The sequence below is a fragment of the Leptodactylus fuscus genome, chromosome 7 (assembly GCF_031893055.1).
Source record: "Leptodactylus fuscus isolate aLepFus1 chromosome 7, aLepFus1.hap2, whole genome shotgun sequence".
NCBI classification, from domain to species: Eukaryota; Metazoa; Chordata; class Amphibia; order Anura; family Leptodactylidae; genus Leptodactylus; species Leptodactylus fuscus.
Window position 1 is genome coordinate 104,658,302 of NC_134271.1, and position 16,058 is coordinate 104,674,359.

The following is a 16,058-nucleotide window of genomic DNA, read 5'->3' on the forward strand; positions in this document are numbered from 1 at the left end:
CATGCTGTGATTTTTTTTTTTTACTGCAATGTGTGAATGGGATTAGCCAAAATCTCATCCACTTTGCAGGTACTGTAGGATGCAGCGTTTTCACATTGTGGGGCCCAGCTTTAGTCAATCTACTTCTTGTAGTGTTTTATTGCCTCATACTTTACAAAACCTTGCTTGCTGTCAGAACCTTTATTGTTCACTTGCAGAGGAAGAAAATCTATCCTGGTTATGTTACATTATAATCCCACCAGTGCTGGACTTTTTATATATGGGGGTACACAGGTAACAAGCTGTAATCATTACATTACTTTTACACACTGCAGATTTGTTTCAGGTCAGGGTTGTTTTGATGGCAAGAACACAGTTTTCTAGAAATCTCATTTAGATGAGTAGAACAGTTTCCGAAATTTGTGCATCAAATCTGCTGCATATAAATCTACCATTATGCGAGTAGGACTGATCCTCCTCTGAAAGTAAACTATAACGCTTCCTATTCACCGACAACCATAGAGATGCCATGAGGAATTGATACCCAAAGATTACCGTATTAGCAAACTGAATAACTTTTCATTGTACAGTGAATGCGCTGCTTTACTCGCTAAACTAGGGATAGTCCTTTCATGTTCCCAATGGCAGATGGTGTGTTGGTGGATTGAAGTCAATTATAACCTGAAGATTCAGATATGGTACTGGGAAGGATCATTAAAAAAATGAGCTAATATGCCCTTGTAGTTGCAAGCAAAATACCAAATACATAGAAACGCAAACAGAAAAAAACACAACCACAAGAAACTTATGTAAAACCATGTAATATTTTTTTCTTGACAGATTGGAAATGCCCAAGGGGAAACATACACTTAAAACAACTTTAATAAAAATGACTAAGTAAAAAGACTCTCAAGCAGCAGAATTTCAATTGCAACTCCTCCATGGCGCCAACGAAGATTATCCAGCATTACAACCTGTGAAGAGAATAAAAAACTTATTTGCAGCTCCAGCATACAAAGAAATTCATTCTATAATATGATGCACACTGGAAGAATGCTATAGGCATCACATACATTGCAGATGAACCCTTCTCTGGTTCCTAAGGGGTCATTCACACAGAGTAAAGTGGCGCTGATTCTGCCATGAATCAGCGCTGTTAAAAAGCCTCCCATTGATTTCAATGTGTTTCGCGTGGAAAACGGAACCCATTGAAGTTAATGGGAGTCTTTTTATCAGCACTGATTCTGCCGTGAGGCAGAATCAGCGCCACCTTACTTTATTCCATGTGAAAGCCCCTAAAAGGGTAAATAAATCGTCATCTGTATTAGAAATAGCACATGGTTGGTGGGGGAATTACTACAAATTGTACATTGCGGACTAGAAATTTCAAGATATGCACTTGGCTGGACTAAAGGCTAACTCGGTAGTTATAATGTTTTTCCTTTTTTCATGTATAAGGCAAGCAAATTGGACAGGTGGTGAACTGCTGTATGGCTATTCTGAGGTTGAGCATGAGGGCCTAACTGCTGGAGTCAGGGCTGAAACCTGACCCCCATCAATTCAGGCCCCCTGACAATTCTGTGCCAGTCTATTAAACCTGGTACAGTGTTGGATACCATACATGTAAAAACAAAAAAAAACAAAACCATTTATAGTATGGGTGCAACAGTACATTAGAATCCAACTGGAAGCCACATGTATCCTAAAATATATATGTCTTTAGTTGTGGCAAGAAAAATACTGTAATTCCTCCGTGTTATTCTGGACCTGCTCATTGAAAAGCTCTTTAACCATGAGAATCTGGTGAAACACTGGAAAATATAATAGGCGATACCTGTAATGTGTGAATTTAGAACAATCCATTCACTTGTTCTGTTAAAGGATCCAGATCGATGTCATAGAAACAGGGTCTGGTTGGGAGGCCAGGCATTGTGCTCATCTACGGGAAATAAGTGATTTATTAATATGATCATTAGTCATATAAAACACAAAGACCACCATTATGTTTCTCACTCAGTATGAAGTCTCCTTTAAGATAAAGCTCTGAATTTTTATGTAGTATACCGTAATAGGGAATCAGGACATTGTACTGTGAGCAATTTCCTATTCAGCATCTAGTAGACAAATTCTATCCATGTCATAGGACAAAAACAACAGGGATGTCATATTCCTGACTGCTACTTGACTAGCGCCACCTGGGGAATAAAGGTAGTCCTCTGTTCTGCAGGCAGCGCTAGGATAAATTACTTCTCTTCTGGAACAGAGAGTGATATATAGGCAGACATATATTACAATTAGAGATGAGCGAACAGTAAAATATTCGATATTCATTATTCGTTTCGAATAGCCGCTCAATATTCGACTATTCAATCGAATATCAAACCCCTCTGATTTTTAGTTTGGTTGTGTTTAAGGCCAGGTCCCCACATGGCATATACGCCATCCACACACACATTGTACAAAAAGACATGCAGCAGAAACTGTTGTGGCTTTGGAAATCATAGCATGTGAATTATACCTATGGAAACGCCAGCAGTTTCCCTATGGGTATATAATTGAAGCAGAAAGTCTGCAGAGGAAACCTCAGCGGACTTTGTGTGAAAAGCGCTGCGGGAAAAACCGTGATGCGTTTCCACCGCGGTCTTTCCCACAGAGATTTTTTTGCTGCGGCCCACTATGTGGGGCCTTAGCCTAAAGAAGTTGTCCAGGGTTAATGCGACCCTTGTCCATTGCTACACTGTATGTCTGCTACTGCAGCTCTGCCCTATATATGTGAACGGTGGCTCTATAAGATGCAGTACCAGGCACAGCCCAGTTTTACAGTGCTAAGCGTTATGAGCTATTTAAACATCTGGCTAAAAGTCAAGCAAGAGACATATCGAAAGGACTCTCCAAGCAAGACTGAGGACATAAAAGTAATTAATTGGAGAAGCAAATCCTTCATGCAGTGATCTCATCCCACTTATGTGTGAATCACACTTTACAGTGTGCACTTTCCTGATTTCCTCTCTGGCCTTAGATGGCAGACCATACCACTGTGTGAATATTATACATCAAAAAATTATCGCTGATTTTATTTTACATAAACTCTATCTTCTTTACTGTATGAAAAGAACCACAGATTTTATGGGTTAAATGTATATTGGATGATTAAAAAAATGCAAGGAAAAGTCTTAAAGGGCCATTCCAAACATATACATTTACATATATACACACATATACATAAATGTTTTATATACAAAAATAGTTTCTTACCGTTCCAACCAATGGGTACAAGAACCCAGCCCCAACACTAGCTCTTATGTCCCGGATAGGTAGGACAAAGCCTTTTGGTGCACCTTTCAGCTCTGGGTTATGAGACAAGGACAGGTGGGTCTTGGCCATGCAGATTGGCAGATTTGCAAAGCCCTATATGAGGAGCAAAATAAATTCTCGTAAATCTAATCATACATAAGAAGAATAGGAAATGATGTGGTCAGTCTCAATTGAGTTGTCCTGGAAACAGCAGATCCGCTGAAGAAGACGCTGTAAAGGGTAAATGATGTGACCAATGACTCAGTACTTTATCTCGCTCTAGTGTTGCTTTCAGCTAATTATGTAATTATCCGAGTTAATTGTTATTACCGAAGACACATCATTGGGTAACTGCTTAACATTCATGATAGATGACAAGCTTGGCCGCTGATTTAACGGGGTGTGCTAGCCTATAACTTATTGTAGAGAGACCTACTGATACTACAGGGAAACAGAAGCCATTTTTTTCAGTCCATACTGAATACAGGCTGCCATAAACAGCGCCCTGTGCAGAACATTAGGGATTATCAAGCAGCTGTACAAGCTTATCATGTTCAAAACTGATGGGGAACAATTACCATAAAGATAATGTAATGTACATCAGTGACATGACTAATTAATATACATATAAGTATCACATTCTGATGGCAGAACACGTTGCTAAATTAGAGATAAGCAGATTCTCGAATGTTTATCTTTTTAAAAAGAGGTTCTTCAGCAGCTGCAGTGTGCCTTAAAGGGGTTGGCCATTATCAGATCAATATATATATATATATATATATATATATATATATATATATATATATATATATATATTTTAAATGTAGATTGTGAGCCCCACATAGGGCTCAAAATGTACATTTTTTTCCCCTATCAGTATGTCTTTTTGGAATATGGGATGGATATCCATGCAAACATGGGGAGAGCATACAAACTCCTTGCAGATGGTTTTTTGCCCTGGACTATGACTTATCTCCTGGTAGAACAAAGGACTGGACATAATGAGAATAGTCATGGATCAGTCCTTTCCCTGACACTGTTGGGAGATTTCATACACAGAAGACAGCCACCCAGGTTTGGCCAACTATTTGGTTATGTGTATGGGAAAATTTACCCTTCAAAAGTCTGCAGTAGCTTAGATGTGCATTATAGGAATAATCCATCATCTCCTATAATTTATTGAAAAAACAAAAAACAACCTATAGTTCAATATATATTGACATACTCGGCTTGCTGCCTCTGCTTTTACCACAGAACTCCTTCTTGACGGATAATTTTCTTATAATTTTCAGTAGTAAACTTAGTGAATGGCTTCACTTTTGTCACCACTTCTATTCAAAGACTCTTTCCAATGATAAATTCAAAATTCGCCAGTGTTTTACTGGCCAATATCTGTCTACAAAGCGCAGCACTAACTCACCTGCTTAGTGTACAGCTCAGCCTTTTTCTGAGCCTCCGGGAGCAGTTCTATGTCATCGGCCCCATATATCTTCTGAGCAATTATCCTGATCTTATCAGCAATTGGCAACTAGGCAGAAAAAGGAAACATAATGTGAACCATCCATCCAGTTCATCCACTGCAATAAGGACACCATATGTTGCGATGAGGCCTGTGTAATACCTCCACATCATACAGGAATCTAAAGTCACTAGGAGCCTGAGATGCAGTCTGTACAGCCCGGGCGAGATCTACCGCTCCTTTACCACCTTCTGCCCAGTGAGTGCATTTCACGGCATCAAAAGCCCCCGCTTCCTTAGCCAGGCGGCAAACCAGTTCCAGCTCCGCTTGAGTGTCAGTTCTAGAGGCAAAAGTGCAATATACGGTAATTAGAATCCTATCCACACGTTATTCATTACAAAGAACAAAGAAAACATCTTGTAGTCTAATACATAGTTCTAAGTGAACTATTACGGAATATAGATGTCATAGAGGGCCATACACTCCACTTAGGGGCTCTTTATACCAGAGTGGACAGCTGATAAAATACAGCAGCTCTCGTTCTAGTAGACCGGGTCACTTGATATATTTCACAGCCAGCCATTCATTTGGTATTTTGCCTCCTGTACTTGAGGCTGCAGAGGTAATGATCTACTAATGGCAAATTTCCAAACAAAAAAACAGATATTTCCCGACATTCTCAGGAGCAATTCCCTATAATGACTAAGCTAAACAAAGCCCAACCTTGATATGACAAGCAGGATCAAACCAACAGTCCTTACTTGAAAGCGTTGACAGCAACGACCACAGGTACGCCAAACATGGTGGCATTATGGATCTGTTTATTGAGATTACTGCAGCCTTTTTCCAGCAGCTCCAAGTTCTGAGAGATAATAAAACAGAATTGGTGTATAAGCACAGTAATAATAATATTTTACAATCAATTAGAGAAAGCGTTCCTAGGAAATCCATCAGCAACTATTTTACAGCTAGGTCACAGAAGCCCCTATTATTTGGGTGATAAAACGCATATTTATACAGTATATGTTCCAATGTTTAGGTAATATGAAGGGTTGTCCGCAGTGCCACTTCTGACCACAGGCTGTGTGCGGAATTGCAGCTCAGCCCAATCACTTGATTCAACATGAGCTTCAATACTGGATACCAGTCAGTCATTCTCATGAGTGGAGCAGTTTTTGGAAAAGAACCTAAGTTCCTTTTTTAATCTGTGGAAATCTCAAAAAGATGATAGAGATGTTCCACACCAGGAGAAGCAATATGTCCACATGTAAATTGAATGGAAGGGTGACACTGTTTGCCTTAGGTCAATGTCTGAACCTAGATGCAAGGGTTACTTTACAAGGAGTGATAATTCTAAAATTCTTTACGCTGCTACATTAACATATGCCCTGGATTATTAGATGGTCATACGTAGATGTATATGAAATATACTTAGAGCAAGACCTTACCAGAAGTCATTTTACAATAAAAATCCTATCAAATTAATCTGTTTATGTCTCCATCTGGTTTTATGGCCAGCCTCATTACTTTGCATTACTGGGTTAAAAATGATTATTAGATTTTCTGCATTATTGGAGAGGGGAATAAAGGACTTCTACTGTCTAATCATTAGGCACCTTCCTAATATACATTGTTTACAGCCAGTGGTCCTCGGACCTGGTGACATCACCGATGCTGCATAATACACTTAATCATTTCGATCCAGCAGCGGCAGATTTCATCGCACAGCAGCGTGAAGGGTAGGCGCCAAGTTTTCCAGGTGCTGCAAAACCGTATAATCTTCAACAATCACCATTGGAATATAAAAACAGAAAATGCCTCAGTCTCTTACATATGCAGAACAGATTAATTTCTGCTTATTACAAGGTCGCTCTGCTATCACAGGCAGTTGTCAGTGAAGGACAGCAATGAGAAAATTGTCAAGGAAGCGTCAGAGAACAAACATGTATTTAACTGTCTGTGTGGGAGGTAATGAATATATGACAGCGCTTTAAATGCCATTTTCATATGGCTTCTTCTCATATGGCATTGTGCCTAACTACTGCCACATTGCCAGGTATGAAAGGCACAGTTTTATGTTAAGTAGTGCTACAAAAAGCTGCCTTTAAATTTCTGGCTAGTTTCCACTGGAAACGGTCAATAGTTTGTTGACAGACAAAGCCCAGGTTGGCAATACTCATAATATATTCATCTGCAGCTCTGCACTTGGTTCAGTTCATCTTTACTTCTTAGAGTGAGTCTGTGACCTTCGCCAAGCATATTTAGCTTCCACCATTATCAGAAATAGACTTGATAGGCTGGTTAGAAGGGTCAGCTCTGTCCTGGGGAGGTGGTGGGTGACAGAAGGATACTGTCTGTGGTGAGCTCCATGCTGGAGAACAACTCCCATCCCATGTATGAGACCGTGACAGCACTGGGCAGTACTGTCAGTGATCAACTGCTTCATCCCAAGTGTGAGAAGGAACGCTATCGGAAGTCCTTCCTCCCAACCGCAGTCAGGCTGTATAATCAACATCGGGCTAAGCAAAGATCACTCCACACAGAGAACTAAATGATCCTGAATAGAGATGAGTGAGTAGTATTCGATCGGGTAGGTATTCGATTGAATACTATAGTATTCAAAATATCCGTACTCGATCGAATACTACTAGCTATTCGCAGTAAATATTCGATTCAGAACCAGTGAACACCAGTGTATACAGTGTATAGCATTCAGCAAATCAACGCTGGTTTTGCAGCAGGCTCATCCTTGCTAGTGGGACAGCTGGCAGCTTGCTGTTATGAGGGAGCTGACTCTTTCTCATAGGAATGAATTGACCAGCATTGATTGGCCAGTGTACAGCATTCATCCAATCAACGCTGGTTCTGCCAGAGGCTCGTCTGTGAGGAGGCGGAGTCTAAGATCGGACCACAGCAGTCTCCATTGTGGTCCGAATTAGACTCCACCTCCTCACAGATGAGCCTCCGGCAGAACCAGCGTTGACTGGCCGAATGCTGTAGACTGGCCAATCAATGCTGGTCAATTCATTCCTATGAGAAAAAGTAAGCTCCCTCGTAACAGCAAGCTGCCAGCTCTCCCAACTAGCAAGGACGAGCCTGCTGAAGATCCTAGAGTGTCACTTTTACCAGATCTACAAAAGCAGGGCCCTCACTCCTATTGTGGAAATTGATTTATTGCATTGTAATGTATCATTTTGTCTGTTCATTAAAGGGGTTGTCCCGTCACAAGGATCCTATCTATAATGCTTGTTAATGTGAATGTAAGACTTTTCCTAAATACATTGCTTCAGCAAAACTGCTTTGTTTGGCCACTATCTTACTTTATTCATTTTTTTGTGGCCACAGCCCTGACCTAGCTGCTCCTGAGTCAAGTGATGTGTCTGCCTGCTCTCAGGGGGAGGGAGGAGGGGCTAAGTGCACGAGAGCGAGCCTGGAGGGGGGGGGGGGTAGTTTACCCTTTGGCGGAAGGGGCCGCCAATACAGGGTTAGACGCCGGCACAGGTGAAGCCAGCAACATCGCTATGCTTCTGCCCTGCATGAAGCAAGCAGCGGCAGAAGCGATGCTGCTATTCCGGGGCGGGGGGCGGAGGAGCGGAATAACAGCATCGCTTCTGCCGCTGCTGGCTTCATGCAGGGCAGAAGCATAGCGATGTTGCTGGCTTCACCTGTGCCGGCGTCTAACAGTCCCCAGCATCCGCTGTAATAGAGAGGCGGATGCCGGGGACAGTTAGACGCCGGCACAGGTGAAGCCAGCAACATCGCTATGCTTCTGCCCTGCATGAAGCCAGCAGCGGCAGAAGCGATGCTGTTATTCCGCTCCGGGGTCACATATGCAAGCCAAGCGGCGAGATGCCGCCGCCCTGCGTGCACACTCATACACCAGTCTAGCCTTCACAATGCGAATACAGACCCGAAAATGCTGCAGAATAGGTTGGTGCTATATAAATGAAATGTATTATTTTTATTATTACTGTAATCTGCTCTGTAATACAGTGGTGGCCACTGAATATGCTCACGAGATGGTGGATTCTCTTTAAAGAGGACCTTTCATCTCCTGGGGCACATACGGTCTAATATACCGCTAGAAAGCCGACTGTGCGCTCTGTGCCCCAGTGAAGAGCCATCAGTGCCGGTACCGTAGCTCTTCACCGTCAGAAGGGCGTTTCTGACAGTCAGTCAGGAACGCCCTTCCTCACAGCAGCGTTTATTGCGCTATACTGTGAGAGGGGGGAGTGTTCCTTACCGCCTAGTGATGACGCTGAGCGGTGAGGAACGCCCTCTCCCCAGTACTCCTCTATGGACAAGTACTATCAGGAGGGGAGGGAGGCATTCTAGCGGTATATAAAACGGCATGTGCCCCAGGAAGTGAAAGGTCGTCTTTAAGATTACTAAACAGTACCTGGATTAAAAATAAACATTCCAAGACAACTGATACTAAAAAGGATAGTGGGAGAACTAAGCTTAGGTACCAGAAAAATTGTAAATAAAACTCTGGCGGATACTGTAATTCAATGTCAGTACAAGACTAGAACTAATTTTTAACAGGTTATCCAAATACAAAGGTGCATAGTCCAAATCTGTAATTTTTCGTGGTAAAACCGTATGCGGTTAGCATCACACATCAATTGTGATGTATGGCTTCCCCCTCATACACAAAGGTGACATGTCCATGATGTCGAGGTTGTAGGAGGGTGCAGTCTGTAGGATGCATTGTATTACAATTTAATAATTAGCAGATTGAAATGGCCCTGGCAAGGTTGTCATTGCTCGGCTCCCTGGTTGTGGTGATGGGGAACATTAGGATGAATCAGTAGAAAGAAGCGAGGCTTACAGCGGAATGATTAGTACTTGACTCAGGCACAGAAAATTGATGTGAATAAAGCTCTTGTTTCAGAGCAAACAAAACAGCAGCAGGGGAGCGTTTCAGTAGGGAGTGTGAGCAAATGATTAAATCTCTCGCTGGTCTATTTATAGGGCAGCAATAGAAAAAAACAGCCACTTATAGGCTCACCTCTTCTGTATACTCCTTCGGCAAAGGAACTCCAGCGGTAACCTGGCAGGGAAAAAAAATACAAGCTTCTTTGAATAACAAGTATATTTAGTAGCTGATGGTATACTTACTCTCAAGCTCCAATAACAAATGTTCTCCCGATGGTTAGCGGATTTGTGTCATGTGTAAGAGTCTAATATATGGGTATTCCCATCTTAAAGTGCTATGGCATATTCACTAGGATGTGCCATAAGATTGTATCAGTGGGCATCTGGCCTCAGGGCCCTATACTGATACTGAAGAGAGAGTACCAATGTGGCAAGACTTTATCACGACCACAGAACTGGTTAGTATTCTGGCAATACACCATCACTTTCTCTACTAAAGAATATATACACATTTGCCATCACATTTTTTTTTTTATTGCCCCAGTGCAACCATGCAATAATTCTTGATAAAAACTTTCCCCGTTTTAGGTATACAGTTTTGAAAGCCTATGAATCTCCATGGTTACAGACTACAAATTTGTGTCATCCTCTAATGATTTACTAGAGTTGCAATGGAGGACCACACGACTGTAGGATCAGATTACACCCCAAGTTATGTGTATGTAATCAAAGAAACACAATGGGGGGGCATTTATCAAGCCTCCTGCACTTACAGCATTTTCATCTAAATCTCCTCATTTTTAAGTTGTATGCTTCGTGCACAAGATTTATCACATGCCTGCACATATTTTGAAGGCTTTTTAAACAAGGCACATCTTTTTGCTTTTGTACAAAAGGTACAATACATACATACACATATCTATCTATCTATCTCAGCAGTGGAATCACAAATTTCATGAGGTAAATGATGTGCAAAATTTAGGACACAATTGCAGCTTTTAAGTAAATTAGCTAAATGGAATGACAAGGCAAAAAAAGGCACATGCAAAAAACTCCACAGATGATAAATCACCTCCAATGTGTTTCCGTTTTACTGAATCAAGAACAGTTGCAAAGATGCCCCTAAGACAAATGCTTGTAAAAGTGCACACACTGTTTATGGAGCAATAAACCTTTTACTGGAAATCTAGCACTCACCGTTGGGCCTCCCCCATGCATCTTTAGTGCCCGCACTGTAGCTACCAGAACTACCACATGAGGGCGCAAACCAGAATATCTGCATTTGATATTGAAAAACTTTTCCATTCCAATATCTGCTCCAAAGCCGGCCTCAGTCACTGCAAGACAATGCAACATAAGCGGGGGTTATGAGCTCTAAATAAGCAGATCACTTGCCAAATTTAAAAAAAATTGGATAATTACCAACAAAACCTTCTGCTCCAACCAACTTTAGTGCAATTTTGTCTGCCAGAATAGAAGAGTTGCCATGTGCAATGTTGGCAAAAGGTCCAGCATGAACAAACACTGGATTTCCCTATCAAATAGAAAAAAAACAAAACAAAACCTGATTTATAAGAGCTCTAGCCCCAAAGAACTGGCGTCAGACTATATTATCTAGCAGTACTTACCTCCAATGTCTGCATCAGATTAGGTTTTATAGCATCTTTCATCAGGACGGCCAAAGCACCACTTATTCCCTGAGAAGAGGGGATTTATAAGTCAATGGTTTAGCATAAAAAATTGTACCGATACCCCTTCTCCTCCCAAATATCTTACCAAGTCGTCTGTGGTGACAGGAGCCCCTTGTTTGCTGGAAGCCACAACCATTTTACCAAGCCGTATCCTCATATCATCCAGACCATCGGTGAGTGCCAAGACAGCCATGATTTCACTTGCAACAGAGATGTCGAACTGGGCCTGCCTCACACAGAAAAACGGCATCACACAGTGGCGTAAATAAAGTGGGCCCTGATGTAATCTTTTGTCCGGGACCTTCTACCACATTCTTGATAGTGATGGTTACGGGTGCTAAGGATTTTAATCAGCCTTAGTGTGGTTAGGCTAATCTGTGGGGCTCCTTGATTTATGGGCCAGATGGAAGCTGCAATCTCAATACTGATGCCAGTGCTTATGGCCACCTAAGACTGCTGGGCCCTGGTGCGACTGCACCACCTCAAGTTACACCCCTGATATCACATAAGCTTATCATCATGTATGGATTGTGCCGTCTAAACTAGGAAATTCATGAGGAAACAGAATGTTAAGGGGAGCCCACAAAGACACGGGAGTGCATACAAACTTCATACAGATTTTGCCCTTAGTCAGTTTTGTGTCTGCCACGTAACAATAGTTCCCGAGCCTAAATGTCCAAGCTTTTGTACATTTACATACAGGTTACTGTCCAGTCTTGTTAATTCTAAGACTTTACTAATGATATATTACCGTCCTGGTGAACCCCTTCTCTGTTGGAGACTGGCCAATGGTTATCTTACGAAGAAATCGATCATTTGTGTCCATTACTAGAAAAAACAAAAAATGAAGAAAATGTTTAAGTATGAGAATTCCAATACATGGTCATTAATAGTGTCACTAAGTGATCTTGGTAAAATGTACTGCTTACTCAATGTTAGACCTGATTCACACACTAGTTGTACGACCCTTTTAAAACTCTTGCCTATCTTCGATCTATTCACATGTCCATTTTTTTTTGACTGACCATTTTTCATACTCATAAAAAATCCTGACACTGTTTGTCCATTTTGACGAACATAAAAATAGACATGTGAATAGACTCTCAGATATTAATGGGTTTTAAGACAGCAGTCACATGGCTGTTATTCACAATCATGTAACTAAGGCTTCAAAGGGAGTCTGCCACCTCCCCCAGGTGTATTTAGCTGTCACCACTATGTCACAGGGCACATTACAGTGATAATTCACATACATAACAGAGGTATGAAGCTTATGTAGATTTGGAGAAAATCATTGAAGTTATATGCAAATGAGGCATTCGGTGCACAGGGGTGGGCCTTTGGTGCTGAGAGCATTGCTCTTGATGCTCAAGTACTTTTTTTTTTTTTTTTTTAAACTCAAAAATTTTTTATTGATAATTTTTACACGGAGAAAAGAAAAGACAATTACAAGCTACCGGGCGAACACATGCCCTGTGAGCAGAAAAGCATATAGTGCAACACAATATCGAAGCACAGAAAAAGAAAAACAACATAGGAAAAACAATAAGAAGCTTTCAGGAAGACCCGGAAGAACCAGGATAAGGGAGTCGAAAAGCGACAAGGAAGCGAGGGGGGGAAAAGAGGAGAGGAAGGGGAAGGGGTGGGAAAGAAAGAAAAAGGGGGGGGGGGGGAAGAGACGGACGGAAGAAGGAACTTAACAACGGGGGAGACAGGGTAAGGATGAGTGTGAGCAGTCAGGATACCAGAAAGAGCACCTCCATTGTCAGGTCATCTACATCACAGCCAGAGGAAAGGTCTCGGGTGCGACCAGCAGCCAGATACCTGAGACGGACAACAAGAGTATCAATCAGAGGGGTCAGAGCCCAGAAGCGTCCGGTACTCAGCAGACCGCTGAAACACGAACCAATAGAACCAGGTTCTGGTGTATGCCTCAGTCGTGCCATGCAGGAAAGACGTGAGATCTTCCATGCGCATTATCTCGTTGACCTTCGAAATCCAGAGGGAAAGAGGAGGAGGATCAACTCGCTTCCAAAAAAGTGGGATGCAAGCCCGGGCTGCGAGGATTAGGAATCTGAGCAGGGAACGCTTAAAGACTTTTATGGAAGACTCACAATGATTAAGGAGGAACAGAGCAGGGCCCAAATGGTGAGAAGTTTCAGTAAGCTGGAGGGTAATCCGCTTGACCCCTTCCCAGAAGGACGACAGGGCAGGACAGGACCAAAAAACGTGTAACATGGTGCCGGCCTCCTCACCACAGCGCCAACATAGCGGAGAGACCTGAGGAAACATAGCATGGAGTCTCGTAGGGACCCTATACCATCGGGATAAGATTTTATAGCTGGCCTCCTGGTAGCGAGAGCTGATGGAAGCAGTATGAGAAAGGCGAAAAATACGCCTACGCTGTTCCCGAGAGAGGGAAAGAGACAGATCAGATTCCCACTTCATTAAGAATGGCGGAACCAAGTCCTCCGGAGGTTCTACCAGGATTTGGTAAGTGAGTGAGAGGGAGTGGCGAAGGGGGTCAGCGCCAACACAAATCTTCTCCAAGGGAGTGGGTTCGACACGGAACTCTGTAGGAGCAGGAAGAGAATGTAAAAAATGACGAAGTTGCATCTCGCGCCAAGCATCCAAAGGTGGCAGTTCAGGAGGGGCCTGAGAGCTCGGAAGTGTATTCCATCCCCCCTCGTCTCGGAAGTGACAAGCACAGAAAATTCCATGGCGGCACCAATTACGAAAGACTCGGTCAAACATTCCAGGTGGAAAAGCAGGATTGCCTAGTACTGGAAAAAAAGCAGAGTTTTTAGGGAAGAAAGTGGAGCGAACCAGGCCTCTGGAGCAAACCCGAAGCGTGGGGCCAATGGTAGGATGGGAAAAAAAGAGATGTTAATGAGGAGGAATCCAACCACGGGGCGACCTGCAGAGGGATCAGGGAGAATGCCTGTTCGATGTAGACCCAAGGTTTAGAAACAGCATGCCTACACCAGTCCACGACACGAGTCAAGTGGGTAGCCAAGTAATAGGACTTCAGGTCCGGAAGCGATAAACCACCACAACTCTTAGGGCGAAAGAGAAAAGCTTTGCTCACTCGGGCGGGTCTGCCCGACCAGATGAACTTCAGTTGGATGGAAGTGAGGGCCCTAAGAAAGGATAGAGGGATGTGAACGGGAAGCGTCTGCATCAAGTAGAGAAGACGAGGAAGAACGTTCATCTTAAAGATGGCGCACCTCCCGAACCAGGTAAAGGCACCCGTGGACCAGCGAGTACAATCAGCCCTAATAGACGCCAGTAATGGGGGGGGAAGTTGCAGCGAAAAAGATCTTTCGGGTCCGGAGTAAGATAGACCCCCAAATATTTAAGAAAAGTGGGGACCCAATGAAAGGGGAAGGATTGACTCAAGGAAGTGGCCGCTAAAGAGGAAAGGGTCACATTAAGAGCTTCAGACTTTGAAAAGTTGATTTTAAAGTTCGAGAGGGTTGAGTAAACCTGAAAGGCAGACATCAGAGCTGGAAGAGAAACATGAGGGGAGGAGAGAAAAAATAACAAGTCATCTGCATACGCCGCCACTTTATATAAGCAGGAAGAATGAGCAGCACCAGAGATGTTCGGATCAGCTCGAACGTGGCGGAGGAAAGGCTCAAGAGTCAAGACGAAAATGAGAGGCGAAAGGGGGCATCCTTGCCTGGTACCATTTTGGACAGGAAAGGGCTGGGACAACAACCCATTCACTCTGACCATCGCCGAGGGTAGAGAATATAGGGCCATAATCCAACTCATCATGCGATCTCGAAGACCAATGTGTAACAGGGTCTCTTCCATGAACCGCCAGTTAACCCTGTCAAAGGCTTTCTCAGCGTCCGTCGAAAGAAGCATGAGAGGATTACCCGATCGTTTAGCCCCATACATGAGGTTGATAGCTTTGGTAGTATTGTCTCGAGCCTCATGGCCGGGTAGAAATCCAGCTTGATCTGGGTGGATAATGGCACCCAGCAGGGGTGATAATCGGATCGCCAGGATCTTGGCAAGGATTTTGAGGTCAACATTGATTAGCGAAATGGGACGGTAGCTAGGGCATACGAAAGGGTCCTTTCCTGGTTTGGGGATAACCGCTATGTGTGCACACAGGGAGTCACGACAAAGGGTCGAACCAGTAGTAAGGGAATTGAAAACTCTCAACAGTCTGGGGCGGAGTTCAGGGCCAAGTTTCTTATAATATACCAAGGTAAGGCCGTCTGGGCCTGGGGCCTTACCCGTTGCCATACTGGAGATAGCTGAAGAAATCTCTTCAACAATAGGAGATTCCAAGGTGGCCAAGTCCTCCAGGGACAGCGATGGGAGACCCGAGGAGGAGAGATAAGAACGAATACGATCACGGAACACCATCTCAGGGAGAGGAGAGGGACCAGAGTCTACAGAGTACAAAGAGGCATAGTAGTCCCGAAAAGCAGACGCAATGTCGAGGGGCAAGTGCAACTGAGTACCCTGGGTGGAACGGAGGCACGGAACATAGGTGGAGGATCGCTGAACCCGAAGAGCTCTAGCCAGGGAACGCCCGCTCTCATTTCCGAACTCGTAGAAATGACGTCTGCATTTAGCTAGAGTACCCTTCGCCTTATCAGTGACAAGCGTACGGAGTTCTTCCCGGGCGCTGGCAAGCTGAGAATAAACATCAGGAGTGATTTGGCGTTTATGAAGAAGTTCCAACGAGCGGATCCGCTGCAGCAGAGACTCAATGCAAGCTCGGCGCGCCTTATTCA

At 43.3% G+C, this 16,058-nt stretch overlaps 1 protein-coding gene across 1 annotated transcript in view; it reads right to left on the minus strand.

Moving 5' to 3' along the window:
- Positions 1 to 803: 803 nt before the first annotated feature.
- MTHFD1 (methylenetetrahydrofolate dehydrogenase, cyclohydrolase and formyltetrahydrofolate synthetase 1) overlaps positions 804 to 16,058 on the minus strand; it is a 47,224-nt gene continuing 31,969 nt past the window's right edge. Inside the window, exons 17-28 of the mRNA XM_075282648.1 lie at positions 12,053 to 12,129; positions 11,387 to 11,527; positions 11,239 to 11,307; positions 11,033 to 11,144; positions 10,808 to 10,947; positions 9,744 to 9,785; positions 5,494 to 5,594; positions 4,895 to 5,072; positions 4,694 to 4,801; positions 3,235 to 3,387; positions 1,814 to 1,918; positions 804 to 953 (exon numbers count right to left, since the gene is read on the minus strand). Coding sequence (XP_075138749.1) covers positions 1,829 to 1,918; positions 3,235 to 3,387; positions 4,694 to 4,801; positions 4,895 to 5,072; positions 5,494 to 5,594; positions 9,744 to 9,785; positions 10,808 to 10,947; positions 11,033 to 11,144; positions 11,239 to 11,307; positions 11,387 to 11,527; positions 12,053 to 12,129 — 1,211 coding nt within the window. The 3' untranslated portion in view covers positions 804 to 953; positions 1,814 to 1,828. The remainder of the gene's footprint in view (positions 954 to 1,813; positions 1,919 to 3,234; positions 3,388 to 4,693; positions 4,802 to 4,894; positions 5,073 to 5,493; positions 5,595 to 9,743; positions 9,786 to 10,807; positions 10,948 to 11,032; positions 11,145 to 11,238; positions 11,308 to 11,386; positions 11,528 to 12,052; positions 12,130 to 16,058) is intronic.